Genomic DNA, 20,681 nt, shown 5'->3' on the forward strand with positions numbered 1-20,681 from the left:
TAAGAAAGCCAATGGATAAATGAATTCTTGTGGAGTAAAAGCTGTCATTATCAGCCCTCTTCCCTGTCATTTAGTACAGAAGTGCCAAAAGGCTCTTTTCCACATTTGCCCATTTAGTTTAACCTGTCCAAAAGATTCACCTTGATAACCAACTCCCTAGTAATGAGCTGATCCTCATAGTTTATAAATAAGTAACAGGATTTTTGCAGAAAACTTTTGTTCTTATTTCGTGCATAGGAAAAAGAATTCAATACAACAAATGTTTATTTAATACCTAATATGGAGAAAAGTGTGTGACAACAAGGCATAGTGGTTGGAAAGCTAGACTCAATGTAATCTGAAAATATTTACTAAAAAAGATGAATTTGCCAAATGGTGGGGAGTTTAGAATTGATGAGCTTATCTTGGCAGGTACATCTTGTCCTGTGGAGTTGAAACAAGACAGGGCAACAAATGCAAAGCACTCAGTCAGGAAGACCTTCCCCCTTTGATATAATGGCTTTGTGACCTTGGGTCAGTCACTTAGTCCTAGTGCTTTAAGAAACTCTCTAAGATTATGTGTTAAGGGTGTAACTCCCTATCTGAGTTATGAGATGAAATTTCTCATAGGGATCTCCCTACAACAATGAATACTGGTGTATACATACACACACACACACACACACATATATATATATATGTATGTGTGTATATATACACATACATACATGCACACATAAATATATACATACAATATATACAAACACATACACATACATACATAAGACTCCTTGAGGAAGAGAACCATGAATGGATATCTATTCTATATTATTTCTCTTATCAAAATCCTTTTCACTTTATTTTCAGTCTTACTTTTTACTTCACCTCTGACAGACTTACTAAGTACTGAAGGGGCTTGCCAATTGCTCCTTAGTCCTTCCTTCTGGAAATCTTGTGATGTAACTGATCTTCACTCACATCATTTTTCAGATAGAGAAATTGAGGCAAAGCAGGAAAGTGACTTTCCTGAGGCAATTAGTGGCAAAGCACCTAAGAATGTAAGGTCACTGAGCCCTAGATGGACTCAGTATTGTATACATTTATAAGGAATCTCAGATAGTAAATCTTTGCATTCCCAAGTCCTTGGCACCTATGCCATTTGGTGCACTAATCAGTCTAACACAATAACTTCAGCATTTTAAAAGACTTCCAGCTGCAAGTCTATTAATTTTCTAATGTGGCTTCAACTCTTTTCTGACTTACTGGGGAGATCTCAACTTGATAATCTTTTCCCCAAAGCACTGCTGAAGATATAATTAGCAATTTTCATAATTATAAGAGACAATCAAACTATCAATCAATCGATCAAACCAGCTCTTCAGATAGTGATGCAAATAGGAAGCAGGACTGTACCCTGCTGGTTAAATTTACAAGTGTTGAAAGCAATTTACAAGGAGGATAAATGACTTAAAGGTACACACTGCTGAAAAGAGCCTGACTCTGAATAAAGAAAAGTGTTAAAGGTGTTGAAAACTACTAATGTCTCAAACTGTGTTTAAATTCTTATACATGATATTTTGTTGCTAGGCAAGGAGGTAAATTTCAGAGGACATGTTTAAAGAACTTGGATTATTGAGGTATTAAGTGAACAACTAATAATAATTCATGTTTATGTACTGATTTAAGGTTTGCAAAGCACTTCAGTCTTCACAGTCCTGTGAGGCAGGTAGTATAAGCATCGCTATTTACAGACAAGAAAATTAAGGTTCTGAGAGGATAAATTATTTGCCCAGGATTACATGTATGCCTAGGAACTGTCAGAAAAAGGCAACATGGAACAGTGGGTAGGATATTGGACTTGGAACCAGGAAGACTTGGGTTCAAATCTTGCTTCAGATACTAACTGCGTGATTCTGGGTAAAACTAACTATTATGAACAACAGTTTCCTCATCTATAAAATCAGGGAGGTTGGATTTCATGGTCTTTATAGTCCATTCTAATTATAAACCTATAATCTTATAAGATTTGAATCCAGTTCTCTTCTGCCACTATATGTAACAGTTTTTCTAGTATATCCAACTGCTTTTCATAGTACAGTGGGAAATTTTCTGGTTGTGGCGTCAAAGGACTTGGGTTCATATCAAATATCTGTGTTTATTTGAACGAGTCACTTAACTTTCCTGGGCCTGTTTTCTCATTTATAAAATGAGGAAATTGTGTAAGACAGCCTCTAAGGTGTCCCCTTTGAAAGGTAGCTATGTGGTATGGTGAATAGAGTGTCAGACTTTAGTTAAAACCTGGTCTCAGATATTTACTAGCTATGTCATCCTGGGCAAGTCACTTAACCTCTTTTTGCCTCACTTTTATCAAATGATAAAAATAATAGCACCTACTTCTCATGGTTGTTTTGAGGATCAGCATTTGTAAAGTGCTTAGCAAAGTGCCTGGAACACAGAAGATGCTTAAGAAATACTTGTTTCCCTATGCCCACGGGGCTACAGAAATGTGCATACCATTTGATCCTGCAATACCACTGCTAGGTTTATATCCCAAAGACATCCCCTAAAAGAGAAAAAGACCTATTTGTTCGAAAATATTTATAGCAGCTCTTTTTGTGTTGGCTAAGAATTGGAAATCAAAGGAATGCCCATCAATTGGGAAATGGCTAAACAAACTGGTATATGATGGTGATAGAATATTATTGTGCTGTAAGAAATGACAAGCAGGATGACTTCAGAAAGGCCTGAAAAGACATGTATGAAACGATGTATTGTGAAGTGAGCAGAACCAAGAGAATATGGTACACAGAGAGAGCGATATTGTTTGATGAAGAACTGTGAATGACTTGACGATTCTCAACAATACAATGATTTGGGGGCAGCTAGGTAGCACCGTGGATAAAGCACCAGACCTGGATTCAGGAGGACCTGAGTTCAAATCTGGCCTCAGACATTTGACACTTACTAGCTGTGTGACCCTGGGCAAGTCACTTAACCCTCACTGCCCTGCAAAAAAACCTCAAAACAAAACAAAAAATACAATGATCCAAGAAAATCCCAAAGGACTATTGAAGAAACATACCATCCACCTCCAAAGAAAGAACTGATATCGATGGAACAGACTGAAGCTTGCTATTTTTCACGCTTTCACTTTTTTCTTATAATCAAGTATTCTTTTACAGAATGACAAATATGGTAATGTTTTACATAATCTTACATTTATAACTCATATATGATTGTTTGCTGCCTCAGAGAGGCGGAAGGAGAGGGAGGGAAAAAGGGATAAAAATTGGAACCCAAAACTATAAATAAAAATGTTTATTATTTTAAAAAAAGAAATACTTGTTTCCTTACTGCCTTCTCCTATGCTTCAGATTATCACAACTAATATGGTAAAATATAATTATTTAATATAAATTCAATATCTTTATGATCACAGGAAGTGGTATAAAAGATATGATGCAGGCAATTGATGAAAGCAGGTGAGCCAAGTGGTAAGAATAAGACAAAAAAGACTGTTAGCTTAAATAGATTGAAAGGAAGGCCTCCAGTCCATTAAGCAGTTGCTCTTTGGGGATTCTATGGAAGGACATATATAAGGATCCCATGGGATGGAAATGTGCAATTGGATTGTGATCTGTATCAATATAGAAAGTAGTCCCATCAATGAGACTGTGTATCCACTTAAGTATGGTTTTAGAAACCACTGTCTTTTAATGCATAGACATTACTTGGGACACCTATAATTAGTAAAATTTTTGGCTCTAGACGATTGTCATTAGAAAAAAATAATCAAACTCTTCAAACTTGTCATTTTAATAGGATTATTAAAATGAGATAGGACAGGGCTTTTATGTTTAGTTTCTTGAAATTTTCTTTATCATCAGAAATGAAATACAATAGTCTGTTGACTGAGAATATATCACATTTCCATGTAGTACTGCTGTGTTTGGATAAGCAGAGCATTTGAACAACAAATACTAGAAAAGCATGTGCTATTTGTCTGAACTATTACAAACTGTATGCTTTCATTGGGGGCCTTAGGGAGTATTTACAAAATATTTTTTAAGACAGGGAATTCTTTAAAATGTTCAAAACATAAGTAGTTTTATATGAAGCATTTAAATTATCAATAGAATTTGCCAGCCTGAAGTATGGTTTCAGCTCCACAGCACAATAAGTTGCATTGTGCATTCTTTGGGGTTCTCTAAACACATCTTTACAAAATTCCTATTCTCTTAGACCAACACCTTACACCATATTCCACAATATATTCTACATGGATATATGACCTTAATATTAGAGATCATACTGCAAGAAACAGATCATACATTTTTCACAGATTTGGTAGGAAATGTAAGTATAAAAGATAAAATATATAACTTTACTTGAAACTGAAAAGTTTCTGCACAGACAACACTGATGCATCCAGGATAAAAAGGAAAGTGATGATATGGGAAAAGATCTTTATTAAATTTCTCTGATAAAGATTTAGTATCTAAGCAATAAAATAATAAATAAATATACATGCATATATATATATATGTATATACACACATGTATATATATGCACATGTATGTATATCTCAACTTATAACCATTCCCCAATAGATACATAGTCAAAAGATATGAACAAACTGTTCTTAAAAGAAGACTTGCAAAGTATTCATGACAACATAAAAAACCCTCCAAATCATCAATAACGGGAGAAATGCAAATCAAAACAACCCTAAAGTCTCACCCCACATCCTGCAAATTGGCAAAAATGACAAAAATGGCAAGTCATTGTTGGAGGGGTTGTAAAAGGATAGGCATACTAATATACTGTTGGTGGAACTGTGAAATAGTATAACCATTTTAGAAAGCAATTTAGAATTATGCAAATAAAGTGATTAAAATGTTCATACCCCTTGAACAAGAGGTTACAGTACCAGGATTACCCAAGGAAGCTATGAATAAGAAAAAAGTTTTCATATTTTCCAAAATAGTTATAGCAGCACTTTTTGTGATAACCAAGAATTGGAAACAAAGTAGACACCCATCAATTGGGGTATGACTAAACAACGTGTGGTACAGAAATATACTGGAATATTACTGTGCTATAAGAAATCATTTGTAAGATAAATACAGAAAAACACACAAAGAACTACATGAACTGATGCAAGGTGAAATAAGCAGTCAAGAAAACAATAAACACAGTGATTACAAACATGTAAGTGGACAGAACAACTACACACTAAAAATCCAAAGTAAATGTAACAAAATTATAAAGATCAAACAGGATTCAAATGAAAAAAATTATGAGTGTAAAACCTGAACTAATAATCCCTTCATGGAAGTAGGAGGTTCACAGATGTTATATACATTGTACATTTTCAAACTTTTTCAATGTATCAATTAGTTGTGCTGACTTCTTTTCCCCACTGTCTAAAACTATTCATCAATGGGATGGTTCTTTGTGAGGGGGAAAGAATCTCGAGATAATGATAGTGATGCAAGAAATGGAAAATATCAATAAAAACTTAGTTAAAATACATATTATTCCTATGTCACAGACAACTGTCAGAATTTTCCCTTGTTCTTAGGCTGGGAATGACATGAACTTCCTATTTCTGGGTCACCAACTAAAAAATAATATATTCTAAAGGCTGGGTCGCTTTTTCTCAGTATGAGGAATTAAATTCCTTGAGCTTTAGCACAGGTTAGCTACTCTACTACAAAGTACAACCTCTTTTCTATTTGGGTTTGAAAACAAGAGGAGATGAATGTTTTAAGGCCAAAGGCTACTACTGGTCAAGGTCTTGAATAAGAACTTGTGGGATTTGGATTCCTGATTTTCTAATTCTTTTGGGTATGGCATACTGTAACCTTTCCATTTCTCAGTATCTTAGTTTTTGCATGGGTAAAAGGGAACCAATATATGCAGGAATGTGACAAAACTATTATGTGAACAGAGACACAATGCCCATGAAAAATAGCAAATATTGAATTTAACTCAGCTACCAAATATAATCATGGTAGAAAAACACAGTTCTTATTTCAGTAACTTACTGTGTCCAGAGAGGCTGATGCTCTTAAGTCAGGCAAAAATCCAACCTCCAAAAGATGAAGGAGGAATGTTTGGTCCTCAATACCATACACACGGTCCAAGAACAGCACCATGGGTGCTTTGTGGTCAGGACAAAAGTTGGCAGCCATGTCTGGTTCGTTCACTGACCCATCTGAGAAACAAGGAGAGAAATGTCATTACCTCTTTAAAAATACCACATCTCTGGATGTCAGAAGTCAAAGCTGACCTGTGGCTTTCCTCCACCCCTCTCTAAATAAAGTAATGGGAGGATTTTACAATGATACTGCTTCTTCACCTTAAATCTTTATTGCCAAAAAGTCAGGCTTCAAAACAAGTTCTCTAATTATCCCTTATAAAGTGTTTGGGACAGAAGGTAAAAAGTTTGGCCAGGATTAGTGAAGAACAGAGGGGAAGAGACGATGATTTTAAAATCACTACTGTTTAGCAGATTGTCACACAGCAAAGTCCAGGTCTATTGATTTCCTGGCCAGAGTCCATTTGATTCTGGCAGCTTCTCCCTATGAAAATTCATTATTTGGCTCTTGCTGCTAAAACAGCTGCTGTTTGATCCACAGAAGATAGTACCTAACTTGTGAGAAAGAACTCAAGTAATGATCAGAGAGGTGAATGCTAGATCAAAACCCCTAATACATTATTTATTTGATGGGTGGTTCCCTAAAGGCCAGTATCATGATGCTGAGAACTATGTACATAGAGGGAGATGTGGCTTCTGTTTGTCTGAGAGATGCCTCTCAATTATGAGAGAATCTGAGAAAAGTAATTAAGAGGGGCAAACAAAAACTTTTGAAAGATGGACCAGAGTTACTCCTCCAACATGTCCTTTGATTCCTAGTACCTGCATACCTCAAAACTACTAAGAGATACTCACTTCTACATAATTCTTTCTTTTTTTGGTTGGGCTGAAATTTGGTCTTACCTTCAAATATATATTCTATCATACGACTAAAATTTCTAATTCTTTTTTTTTGGTGAGGCAATTGGGATTAAGTGACTTACCCAGGGTCACACAGCTAGTAAGTGTCATGTCTGAGGCTGAATTTGAACTCAGGTCCTCCTGAATCCAGGGCCAGTGCCTTATCCACTGCGCCACCTAGCTGCCCCTGTTTGTTACTTATTTTGATGAGATTTACTAGCTATCTGTGATTATCTTTTATATAACCAGTATTTGATGAAGGTTGAGAGGGAGCTAAGCTATCAAGAGTAAACTAGGTGTTGCTCTCCTCTTAAGAGTGACTAGGGATGGAAGTTTTTACTCTTTTAAAAAATTTATTAATTTATTTTCCTCCATTTCCTTTTTATTTTTATATCAGATTACAGGTATTTAATATGTGTTAGATAGACACATAGATTTCTAGCCTGATACCTCTCTTGGAGGTGGGCAAGTGGAAGAGTGAGCACCCAACCACTGTCCTCCTCTTGCTCCTCGCAAAGGTGGTAATCATAGTCTCCTTTGGACAGGGTGGAGCAGATTCTTGATAGCTATCCTTGCTACATGTAGAACAGTATTATATTTATATTAGATAGGTAGCAACAACATATAATCTACTTATAAAATGAATACAAAGTAATTTATAGGATGGGAGGAGAGCCCTAACTACTGAGAACATCAGGAACATCCTCTAGAAGAGAATGGTCAAACACAGTACTGAAGCACTAGGTTCAGCCATAACCAGATTAAAGTATAATTGGGGAATATTTAACAAAATAAATGAAAATAAAATCAAAACCCAATAATGATAATATGTGATTTTCAAAGTCAATATGCAGCTGGTATGGTTTAATGGTCCTCATTTCTATTTGAGTTTGACATCATCATGGCTCTAGAAGGAGAAAACATGAGCTGAACATTAAAAAAGCTACCCAAATTGTAGACATAGTATCTGAGAAGGGTCAAGGAACTTTGAGGGAGATGTACTGTAAATTAAACCATAAAAGTCACATGAGGCATTAGGCATGAGGACACAACTTATTTTTGTATGATTTTTTTTGATAGGGAAGGACATGGGACTATAGCATAGACAAGAAGGAAGACCTGACAGGTGATCTGTCTGTCTGCTCTGAGATGTTTGCAGCTTTTTTCCTAGAATACATGGGCACTGGGAATGATGCTAGAGGACACTTTCTGTCTCTCTTAACCCATTAGCCTTCTAAAAGATAACCTGGTATTCAGTGGGCTATGAAACCTCTATCTTAATGAAAGAACTAGTAGCTTTTGATTTGGGAGGAAATAAGGAAAACTGGAGACGTCATAAAAGGATTGGATGCAAATTTGTGTGAAGCACCTAAAGAAAGTGTGAGAATTATATATCGCCCCCACCCCAAATTTTTCCATTTTGTACTTAATGCCAACCAAGCAAATTTCTCAAGGGAAAGCCTTGAAGAAGAATTTAATTGCCACTTTCAGATTTTAAAAAGTCATCCTGATACCATTACCTTTGTTAAGTGTGGGAAGTTTCAAAGGTATACTGATAATCCCAACCAAGTCTTCTGTGGGGACCAGGGAGCGAAGGATTGACCTGATTCGGATGGCTTCTCCTTTTCCTGTTTGGATAAGCTGTCAAAACAGAAACTTGACAATAAGTTTACATAAACATATTCCCTACCACAACCCCTATAATTTTGCCTCTATTTCCTCTTTTCTACATAGGACTAAATCAAGGGATCAAATCAGCTTCTTTAAGGCATATATCTTCATGCTATACAATTATAACCTAACATGATCACAGGCAAAAAAGTTTGAATGACTAAGGAAATAACTTGATTTACTTAAGAGTGATTATAAATAAAAATTAGAAAACAGAATTAATGCACCAAATTTCATCTACAAGTATGGGCTATAATGAGGGAACTGAATTAATATTTGAATATTTTATGGTTTAGAATATGAGGTAGATGTCCCCTTTTTTACCTAAGATATAGAGATTTCTCAGAAATCATACAATGAATACTAACAATACACTGGCTACTACACCATCATTGTCTACCTCCTGGTATTATAACTTTCATGGAACTTGAGGATCAGTGAAGAGAAGCAGCTTCTCATGAAAATAGCAACCTCCCAAAGCCAAGTGAGATCTAGGATGAGACTCTAATGAGGGAGAAAAATGAAGATGAAAGTGGGATCTCTTTAGGCTTGAATCCACAGAGGTGACTTGAATATGCCCTGAGACATTAACTTTTTAATACTTCAGGATAAGCCTGAAACTTTGTGGAGAAAAATGTAGTTTGCTCAAATGACAGCAGTAAGGAATGATGTATAAATGCTGAAAATAATTGAGTGATATTTAATCTTTGCCACTAAAAGACTTCAAAGAACTTTGTGCTGTTTTTCATTTTTATTGTTTAAAAGAAAGAAAAATAAAAGAAATACAGACATTATGAAATGGAGATGAGTGAATAATTTGTCCCAATTCATGTAGGGAAAGAATTAGGAGTACAGAACATGAATTTTGCTGCTTAGTACAGTGTTGTCTTTCTTACATCTATAGCATATCACTTCATAAGAATGATAACAACAGCTCAATTTATATAGCACTTTTAAAACCCTTTACCTATGTTATCTCATCTTAACATCAAATTTTTGTGAAGTAAGTTCTATTATTATTCCCATTTTGCAGATGAGGAAACTGAGCTCTGAGAGGTTAAATTTATTTATCCCTTATCATACAACTAGTAATTGTGGTGACATCTGAACATAAATATTTCTCAGTCAACATTTAATGCACTCCATCCTTTGCAACAATGTCTCTCATTTGAAAGGTGTATATAGGCATATACACCATCTATCCAGAAAATCAGAAAACATGGGATATGTTGGCAGAAGGTGGATATTATATATCTAGCTGTCCTGACATTGGTATCTTGCCAGTGGGCCTCTCCTACTTTTCCAGTCGTCTTATACCTTTATTTCTGCTTCATACTCTTGGCCTCCAGATTTTCCAAGAATAAAAAAACACCATCTCTTGGTTCCAGGAATTTTCTCTGGCTGTCCTCCCAACGCTTTCCCTTCTCAACTCTGCCTACTGAGCCCCTTGACTTTCTTCAAGTTCCAATTAAAATTCCATCTTTAACTGGAAGCCTCTTACCCCCTCTTAATTCTAGTGTCTTCCCTCTGTTGATTATTTCCTATTTATCCTCTATACATCTGGCTTTGTATATATTTGTTTACATGTTGCCTCCCCCATTATATTGCAAACTCCTTGAAGACAAGAGCTGTCTTTTACCTCTTCTTGTGTCTCCAGCACTTAGCACAGTGCCTGGCATGTAGTAGGTGCCTAATAAATGATCTTTTATTGATTAATGGGGTCTGCTTCTCATGGATATTGAGTTGTATAAAGCACATTCTACTTTACATTGGTGATGAAGAGGTATATTACCTTATTCTTACTTAAAATGTATACAATCCCCAGTCCAGAATTCTAAGTCCCTTTGGAAGCTCCTCTACAATAATTAGAATGCACAGGGGTAAAAGAGACAGGAAAAGGGGGGCAGCTAAGTGACCCAGTGGATAAAGCACCGGCCCTGGATTCTGGAGGACCTGAGTTCAAATCCGACCTCAGGCACTTGACATTTACTAGCTATGTGACCCTGGGCAAGTCACTTAACCCTCAATGACCCACAAAAACAAAACAAAACAACAACAACAAAAACCAGACAGGCAAGTAGGCACCTTTGCCCACAATGAGCAAAGGAAATAATTTTTCTAGAGAATTACCAAGCAGTTTTTCTCATTTAAAACATTTATTTTTCTCCCTTCTGCTCTAATATTATGTTAAATGTTTTTATTTCATATTGCTTTATACTCTCCCAAACTAAAAAAAAAGAATGGGGGATTAGTTAGAGGCTGTTTCCAATCTTTCAGAAATAACTCAGGGGAGTTTTTCAGACTTCCCATTTTACTGATGGTAAGGAGAACTTCTCAACTTCCTAAGCTGAAAAGCAAGAATGCATATATAAATGGTGCTTTCTCATTCTCAGCCCAATAAATTAAATCTATAATTTATATAACTCTCAACAGTGAAACTGAAGTAAAATACACACAATATGGAAAGTGAATTCCCTCTATGTATTCCAAGTTACTGAAATTTATTTCTATCTTTTTCAATATTAAGTAAAATAAGTACTTATGAAACCAAGACTTATTGTCGTTTTACCCTGAAAGATTTCACACTGGGCAATATTCAGTGGCTTCCAGCATTATTTCAGATTATTGTGGTAGATATTTGAAATTGTGTCATCCAAGAATACATCCCAAAGAAAATCCAACAAAAACAAAACAAAGAAAAAACCAATTCATGTCCCAAAGCTTCAATCCCCCAAACAAGACATCCTTGTTTGAGATACTCCAGAGAATCTCCTACTTAGAAATAACTAAATCAATTTACAATGAGAAATTATTTCATGGTGCCTAACTTGGTAGTAAAATTGCTTTCCATGATGAGATTGTCTTAATAGACAGGGTTTGTTCCAATTTGCCAAAACAGAAGACAGATGAAGCATAATTCAATGATGCTTTCCAAAGGGAAAAATGTAGAAGAGATACTGAATGGATTCTATTGAGAAACCACATAAAATATAGAGATATCTTACATATAGAAATCTTCCCATAAAGTAACTAAAGCAGGCCCTAGGAATGAAAACTGTACTTGATTTTAGCTGCGGTTCTTTAGCCAAGAACAATGAGGAAAACATGTTAGCAAAATGCATAAACTTACATTTAGAAAAAGTACAGTGCTTCTCATTCAGGCCTCTTGCAGTTAATCTGATGGAACCCCCACTACTTACATGCATTTCAGGTGCACAGCGGCCCAGCAGGTCTATGAGAGCTGAATAAAATGACATGATCGAATTTCCCATGTGTACAATCTCTTCCTCATTGTCATCTTCTTCTGGACTGCTGAGAGAAAACCAAATACAATGGAGGTGTGAGGCAGAATGGGAAGCAATGGGCCATATCTTCTAAGTCAAAGGAAAGAAGAAGTTTGGATGATTGTTTTCTATAAAAAACATTTACCATGTTACACTCAAGCAGGAGCCCATGCAAAGATGAGCTAAATTTTCAATAACACTCTTATCCAAACAGACACATTTCCAAATATCAGTAATGTAGGTACAGTAATTATTTTTCATAAAGTTTGAGAAATCTAAATATTTGTTTATGCTATATATGAACATATGAGGGTTTTGGGGAGAATCAGGTCTATCATTCTAGGTTCTCAAGGATATTAAGTCACAATAAATTTGAACTATGTCAAAATTACCTGTTGAAAATTCTGGCTACCTAAGTAGTATAACATAGATTATCACCAAATCTCACATTAGCTGGGAATATCAGTTATTTTTTCCCTTTTAAAGATTTGTGTAGGGGCAGCTAGGCAGCATAGTGGATAAAGCACCAGCCCTGGATTCAGGAGGACCTGAGTTCAAATCTGGCCTCAGACACTTGATACTTACTAGCTGTGTGACCTTGAGCAAGTCAATTAACCCCAACTGCCTTACCCGCCACCCCCCCCCCCAAAAAAAAAAGATTTGTGTAGCAAAAAGAAAAAAAGCCCTGGTGTAAGAGTCAGGAGACTTGGATTCCAGTCCTAGCTCTAGTACTAATTAATTGTGTGACCTTTGGCCTAATTCACTTCATTTTCCTAGTGGACATTTCTCATCTCTAAAATGAAGGGGTAGATCAAGATGATTTTTGTTTTTGGTTTTTGTAGGGCAATGAGGGTTAAATGACTTGCCCAAGGTAAGTGTCAAGTATCTGAGGTCAAATTTGAACTCAGGTCCTCCTGAATCCAGGGTCAGTACTTTATCCACTGAGCCACCCAGCTACCCAGATCAAGATGATTTTTAAGGTTTTTCTTAACTTTAAAATTCTGTGATTTTCAAAATTGTCTTTGAAAAAGGAGAAGGAAAAAAAGAAGAGTTTCACTACTTTTTGGGGAATTGGCAAGGGAGAGAAGTGGTATTCCCATAGCCTGGAGTAGATTTTGACCAACAGTAAAAAAGCAAGTAAAGAAACAGAAGAAAAAAAAGGGGCTAATTCAGTACCTACATAATCAGCCTCTGAAAATCAAGAATTTATATTAACAATACTTTATGGTTTTCAACATCTTTCTCCTCAAATGGGGCTCAACACACATATCTGATTAATTCTCACACTTTTGACACAGGAATTAGTAATAGCTACATATTTTTGTAGGTTATGAGTATAGAATGAAGCCCACTAACACAGTATGATTAACAAAACTGCCTTAGGTCATACAAATGATTAAATGGACCAACTTTGGGCTAGATCATCTTGAAAGCAGATACTATAAATTAGGAAGAGTGACCTCTAACTGAAACATTGTGAATGACTCTGTAGTTATCTAAGCAACCCTCTCAACTCTAAGTCATGTAACTCACTCCAAGCAAGTGGAATAGTAGGTGTAATGAAGAGTGGTTATGGAAGGAGAAGAGTGTTAGTCTTATTTGTAAGATCTATTACCTGGGTCATCTCCTAGGACAGAATTAATGAATAAGATAAAGTGGTTTTAAAGTGTTTTCATTATATTACTGAAGGACTAAGGGACAGCTAGGGGGCGCAATGGACAGAGCACAGGCCCTGAAGTTGAGAGGACCTGAGTTCAAATTTCACCTCAGACACTTACTAGCTATGTGACCCTGGGACCACTTAACTCCAATTGTCTTAAACATCCAGGCCCATCTGCAGTCATCCTGTTGTATCTCTTGCCACTGGACCCAGATGGTTTTGGAAGAGAGTGAGGCTGGTAACTTTGAACAGCCCTTCCTCACTTAAATCCAATTCACTGCAAGTCATGACATCACTGCAATGTCATGGTCCTCTTTGAGAACAAAGGACAAACAACAAAAACAACGAAAACAACAACAACTTATAGACCAAAAATTTCCTAATTAGGATACAATTGATACCTCACAATTCATCAATGTTATTCACAGTATATAGGGAATCACTGTATCAGTTCACAAGTTTTAAGCACATGCCAAAAAGCAATTCCATTTACTTACATTTCTCTCTTATATCCCTGAGAAGGAAGGTCGAGGGCTGGGTTCTCAGAGATTTTAATAGCTCCTTGCATGGCTGCCAACAGACCATTTCCTCCTTCACCCCTCAGAGCTGGTCCAAAGCACTCTGGTCGTCTTATAAGAAGTTTGACAACAACACTAGCATTTTCTTCCACACTTTCACCTAAGGAAAATAAGCACTAGTCTCTACCTCATATAAAAGAATGACAGAGGAATTAACTTCTAATTATTTGGTTTGGGGATATAAAATTTCATTAAATCTATAACTCATTGTATTAAGAAGTTGTAAAGATAGAGGGAAATTTGGTTTTTGTATAAAGCAATATAGTCTGTTTACATGAAGTTATCAGATTCAATTCAGTGACAGAGCTCCATTACCTTGCTCTGAATTTGACCAAGTTTTATCTCTCCAAAGGCAAGAAATAGTTTAATATACTTACTGAAACCAAAAGGACACTAAGATTGTTTTTGTTTATTTATTTATTTTTTTCAACTCAGTGAGGGTTTGCTGAAAGGCAGTTGTTTTCTTCTTTGGAAGCAGAGAGTTGCAGCTCAAATTGGTGGCAAAAAAATCAACATGCCATGCTTAGCAATCCGATTCTTCAAATTTCATTAAAATATTTATCCAAGATTGTCTCTCATTTTAAAGGTTTATATGATCTGGACTTTAATTTCTTGGTACTTAAACTCTGTGGCTACTTTCAATATTTTTTCCCCTCTGACCTGGATACACTAGATTTTGGCCACAATAATATAAAATTTCTTTCAGGATGTTGAATGGTGCTTTCTTTCTATTTTCACTTTGCTATTTGGTTTCAATAACTGGGTAGTTTTAGTGAAATATGGTGTTGAGGTTTTTGTTTGGTCTTTATACTTGGGGAAAGAAATGATTTAAAAATGAACTCTCCTTGACATATTTTGCTGGTCTAACTCTTAGTCTTTTGACATTTTTTCCTATTATTTCTTGTCTCAGAGAATTATTGAATTCTATTGATTTCATTTTTTCAGGGAGTCCACTATTTGAATAAGGTTTCTTTTCCCTCAATTCAAGAAACATTTATTAAGCACTGACTATGTGAAAGACAAGGATATATTTGTGACTGACCCTCATGACATGGGGGTCAGGTAAGGAAAAGGAATGGGCATTTACATAGTACTTATGTGCCAGATATTGTTAAGCTCTTTTACAAATATTACATCCTTCGATCCTCTATTATTTTCTTCATTTTTCAGTTGAGGAAACTGAGGCAAAAAGGTTAAGTGATCATTTTTGCCTAATTCCCCGGGTAAGGTTTTCTATCTATTCTTCTACACTACTATTCTCTTTCCAATTTCCTACCCCACCAAAATCTAATTTCCATTCTAATTTTATTTGAAAGAAACTTTTGCTTCATCTATTCCAGCTACTATTGGAGTCTTTGAGATCAAGGCATTTGTTTTCCTCTGGGGTTCTACCTGTACTTGCTGTAGAATTATTCTCTTCTAGGTTTTATGCTCTAAATTTTTTAGTTCCTTCATTGTATTCAGTGTTTTCTTCTGTTTGTTCTCATCTCAGTTACTGGATTGGGAATTTGTGATGGCCATGTTCTGTCCTCCCCCACACTCTTAGTAGGCAGACATTGTTTGGTCATCTCCTCTCTAACGTTTTAAAGCTTTTGATGCTACTGAATTTCCAGAGGGGTGGCTGATATCATATCATGACCTGTGCTTCAGTGCAAGGTTTATGCCTCATGCTGGCCTGGTTTACTTTCTCTTTATACAATCTGTAAACAGGAGTAGGTTCTGTCTTGAGTTGTGGCCCTAAGACGAAGCAGTCTGATACTGGAGATTACTTTGGCCTCAGTCCTCCTGAAAGGTTTCGATTGTTTCACATTTATTTATTTTATTTTTAATTAATGGAATTAAGCAAGCATTTACATAACACAGTATAATAAAAAAGAGGATTGTACATGAAACTGCAAATCTATTATGCACAATTTGCTATTCCTTTTAAATACATAATAAAGTTATCATGTAAATTTCTTTTTTTCTTCCCTCCCCCCTCTTTTTTTTTTGTATTGCCAACATTTAGCCTGGCACAGTTGTCTCCCAATAAATACTTGTTGATTGACTCACTGTTCACAAAGACAGCAAAACGTAGGAAGGACAAATAACGCTCCCCTTCAATAGGATTCCAGCCAATGTCAGGATATCCCTTGGTCAAGAGCATAGGGCAGCTCTGTAGACCACAGCCTGCCAAGTATGTCACCACCTGTAAAGTGTGATAGAATGGTAAACAGATATGTAGATGAATATTTGTTTTTAGAAAGTGCTATAAATACCTTTAGAAAATACAGGAACCAGAGAAATGTCTCCTTTCCATAGGCTAAGGAGAACCCAAGCATTCTAGATTTGAAATTCAATGTATTTTCATAAAAATACCACATCTATTTTTGTTTCCAAGAAGAACTGTTACTAATCAAGGAATAGATACTTTCAGCTACCTTGCATCAAAATGTAATTGGTATTCAGTTCTAACCAGGAAATAAAATAGATAGTTCTTTATTCAGTAATGAATGTCCAATTCTCCCTCTGGTTCTAAGGTAACAGGGCAAGGTAAGAAGAGGAATTCTGTACAGTAATATGTGGAAGCTCAATGACCTCTTAATGGAATCTAAAAGAGCTGGCTTTGAGGGGCTCTACAAGAGATTCTGTGACTAGCTATTTATGTCATGATGACACTGTAGTTGATTCAAAACCATACCCACTCTTTCTGCATTAACATCAATAACCCATTCTCAGTTTGAAATATAATGAACAGGGGGCAGCTAGGTGGCGCAGTGGATAAAGCACCAGCCCTGGATTCAGGAGGACCTGAGTTCAAATCTGGCCTCAGACACTTGACACTTACTAGCTGTGTGACCCTGGGCAAGTCACTTGACCCACATTACCCCAAAAAACAAAACAAAAATGAAAAGAAATATAATGAGCAGACCAAGTAGGTTGTAGAACATGTCAGCCTGTGTGTTCTCTTAATAGACTTAATAAAATCTTCAAAGCTACTTGGAACATATCAATAGAATCTCAGATTTGTTGTTGTGGATATTTAAGACACTATACCTTTGCTTGCCATAATGACATTATAATAATTCTTACTGAATTCTTTATGGGGGACAGGAACAAAATAATAGCCTTTATTGCAAGAACGACAACAACAAAAAAACATGGTATAACATTATAGGGAGGACTTTTTAACTCCCCCTCCCAACTTTTTTTTTTTTCCTGTCAAGATTCCTACTAAAATAGGAGATAAAAAATCTTCATAAAATTTGCCAGTTTTCTAGGCATTTCCCAGGGCTCTTCTGATCTCTTCTCAACACCATGAAAAAATAAAGTGTAAGTTAACTCTAGATGGTAGTACTAAATTATCGAGTCATTCTTTCAAGGAGTCTCATGCTCAACTGCTCTAATTTTTATCCTTATGAGTAACAAGAGCAATAGGATATGACTATGTCTGCAATATTCTTTACAGAAGATAAAAATAACTTAAAATATATGAATGTCACTGCCATGTTTCTATGCATCTATTTAGCTATATACTCTTCATATACTTATTCTGAATAAAAGTATCTGTCTAATCTTGCCTATATCAATCAATAAATTATTTGAGAGCAGGTAACTTCTTATCACTTCTTAGTTGACAGGTCAGTGTTATTTACCCAAATAGGTATGCAATAAATGATTGCTGATTGGATTAATTCATACAAATACACAAACAAATATTTATGATAGAAGCATAATATAGAGTTAGAATTATCCTACTCTTATTATAGCATTACTATCATCCTTTTATTTTGAGGCTACTTAGATATATATCTTTCTGTTGGGTTGACTTTTCATTAATTCATAGATACTGAACATTTAATAAGTGCTTACTATGTGCTAAGTGCTTAGAATACATAGGCAAAAATGGAAAATCTCCACGCTTAAGGATTTTAAGTTCTATTTTCCTTTGCTTTTGCTGCATAAATCATATTACTCAATAAGAGTGGTTACCTTTTCAAGGTCTGGCTCCTCCAAGCCTAGTGCTAGTTCATTGTTGTCCATGACTGATGAAGCTGCCACATCAAGTGGGGTAGAACCCCTCATTGCTGGAGAGGCTGCAGAAAGATAGGAAAGAACAGAGAAAGAGGGGCAGCTAGGTGGTGCAGTGGATAAAGCATTGGCCCTGAATTCAGGAGGACCTGAGTTCAAATCCAGCCTCAGACACTTAGCACTTACTAGCTGTGTGACACTGGGCAAGTCACTTAACCTTCATGGCCTTGCCAAAAAAAAAAAAAAAAAACAGAGAAAGTGAAGCTACACAATGCCAGCCTAAGGCTTCTGTAGGTGGGAGAGAATAACAGTTATACTGGAATCTAGGTTAATGGTCTATTTCATACCAAAGAGAGTCGTCCTCCATTTGTCTGAGAATGGCAATTTGAATAGGATTTTGGAGGTTGAAATAAGCCAAAATTAGGGGCTGTTTCAGTTGGTAATCTTTATTTTCATCATCTTAACCTGAATATGGAGGAAGTATATGATTCAATCATTGTAAATAAGTGTGCTTCTACTGATATGAAGAGTCCTCATTGTTTAAAATTTTTTTCCTCTAGCAGGAAATTTCATAGAAAGTCCTTTCAGTGACCATCATTATTGTTCCCATGTTACAGATACGGAAACTAAGGAATAGAGATGTCACTCAGTGTAAGTTGGAGAATGTTAGCAATCAAGTATCCTGTATTCTAATACATCACTTGACACAAAAGTCCCACTTAATTTTGGAGCTTGTAATGTTGTTTAACAATCTCTCCAAATCTTTTCATTGCCTTGATTTATTTTTGGTTTGAAATACTAAAGTATACAAAATAAATAAAAATATGCTATCATTTATATATGAAAATTAGGATGCCACTTTCCAACAGAAGCAATGGATATACTGAGGTCCAATCACACTCTCTCTATTCCAGTGTGATTAAAAATGAATAACATGCATTTGGAAGCTGACAAGATTGGGATAGGAATGTAGTCCACAGTCATGGAACTGAGAAAAGGCTATCTTGTCAACAGATGGAACTCTTCACACTGTCAGTATTATCATCATGCTTCAATCAATTGAGTAGAACATGCCACACATGTACTGCCCTGACTGGAAAACTCATAAGACATGTGTCATTGCTCCCAAGAGAGATGGGTTGAAATTAGTAGAATTGATTGATGAAAATCTCCCTTAATTCTAGCAAAAAATATTATGTAGCATCAGTAACATCATCTTTGAATAAGAAGGGACAAGTGCACATATGAACAGAAAAAGAAAGGATACATTCATATTTTCTTTTGGATCATAAATAATCTCTTTTTTAAAAATTACAAGACCTATAGTTACTTTATTGCTTCTACAATGAGACCTGAATTCTAACATTACATACCTAGGCCAACACTGCTATTTTCAAGTAGGTAGCTTAGATGCTCAAACATGGCTTTTTGATTTTGTCTGCTGATTCGACAAAAATAGCAAAGGAATCGGCAACAGCTAGCAACCATCTTTGGAAAAGCAATCTGAGGGAAAAGTGAATCAAAGAAAGGAATTAATTGGTGTCTGTTAGATGTTGTCACCAAATCTTCTCATAAAACACTGACCGTAAATAATATAAGAAAAAACTATTACAAGCAGAAAGTAGCTCAGAGATGTATCCCTATAGTCTCAGCCCTTCCCTTTGGTTTACATATATCCCAGGGAGAATCTGGCAAGTTGTTTATCCAGATGAAGGCTATGAGAGCTGAGAGCTAAATGCAGTTTCAGAAGTATCTTCTCTCCAAAGCAAATCCAAACCAAATATTCTTTGTCTAGCCCAGCTGCCCTCTTATTTCCCAAATATGATATGATATGGTATAGACAAAGTGTTTTTTCCTAGCTGGAAGTGAAGTAAGAATGCATTCTAAAGGAAATTTTAGGGAAAGTAGGAAAAGAAGGGGTAAGTACTTGTACCCATAGGCAAGAAGATAAGACATCAGAGTAAAGGCTGTGAAAATTAACAAGCTGTTTACTGAGCACCATGCTTTTTACTCATTTGTGGCTTTTTCAATTATTGCAACCAATAATGAAATATATCCTTCCGTTAAATAATTATGACATGTAGAATCTATACTATGCAATTCAGGAATTGACTATAACTGGTCCTACACTGTTTGCTTTTGCTTTATGTATGTTAATCTCATATTTTCAAAGAGATTGACTTGAACACTTATACTTCTGTGTACCATACTTTTATATTGTTTTAACCAGAAACTTTTGTAAAGAGTAGGCAGTCAATAGATGCTTATTGATTGTGGGTTTCAGGTCTGAGTTCCCTTCACCAGTACTCCTCGGAGGTCTCTGGGAAGACCAGAATGGCTGATTGGCTCTTGATTTCCTCTTTTAAAATTAAAGATGAAGTACTTTGAGAATAAATTAAGTTACTAACCCAATAGGCTCATATAGAGACAAACTGCTCAGAGAACAATAAGGTATTTTCTAAGGGGCTTCCTAGAAAAATCAACTTCTTAGAGA

The 20,681-nt window shown here is 35.8% G+C and overlaps 1 protein-coding gene across 1 annotated transcript in view; it reads right to left on the reverse strand.

Moving 5' to 3' along the window:
• Positions 1–20,681, reverse strand: part of RYR3 (ryanodine receptor 3) — a 681,173-nt gene that overhangs the window by 172,744 nt on the left and 487,748 nt on the right. The window contains exons 41-47 of the mRNA XM_043982013.1: positions 19,561–19,690; positions 18,149–18,252; positions 16,229–16,364; positions 14,096–14,276; positions 11,855–11,966; positions 8,504–8,624; positions 6,031–6,200 (exon numbers count right to left, since the gene is read on the reverse strand). Of these exons, the coding sequence (XP_043837948.1) occupies positions 6,031–6,200; positions 8,504–8,624; positions 11,855–11,966; positions 14,096–14,276; positions 16,229–16,364; positions 18,149–18,252; positions 19,561–19,690 (954 nt within the window). The remainder of the gene's footprint in view (positions 1–6,030; positions 6,201–8,503; positions 8,625–11,854; positions 11,967–14,095; positions 14,277–16,228; positions 16,365–18,148; positions 18,253–19,560; positions 19,691–20,681) is intronic.

This window comes from Dromiciops gliroides, chromosome 2 (assembly GCF_019393635.1).
Source record: "Dromiciops gliroides isolate mDroGli1 chromosome 2, mDroGli1.pri, whole genome shotgun sequence".
NCBI classification, from domain to species: Eukaryota; Metazoa; Chordata; class Mammalia; order Microbiotheria; family Microbiotheriidae; genus Dromiciops; species Dromiciops gliroides.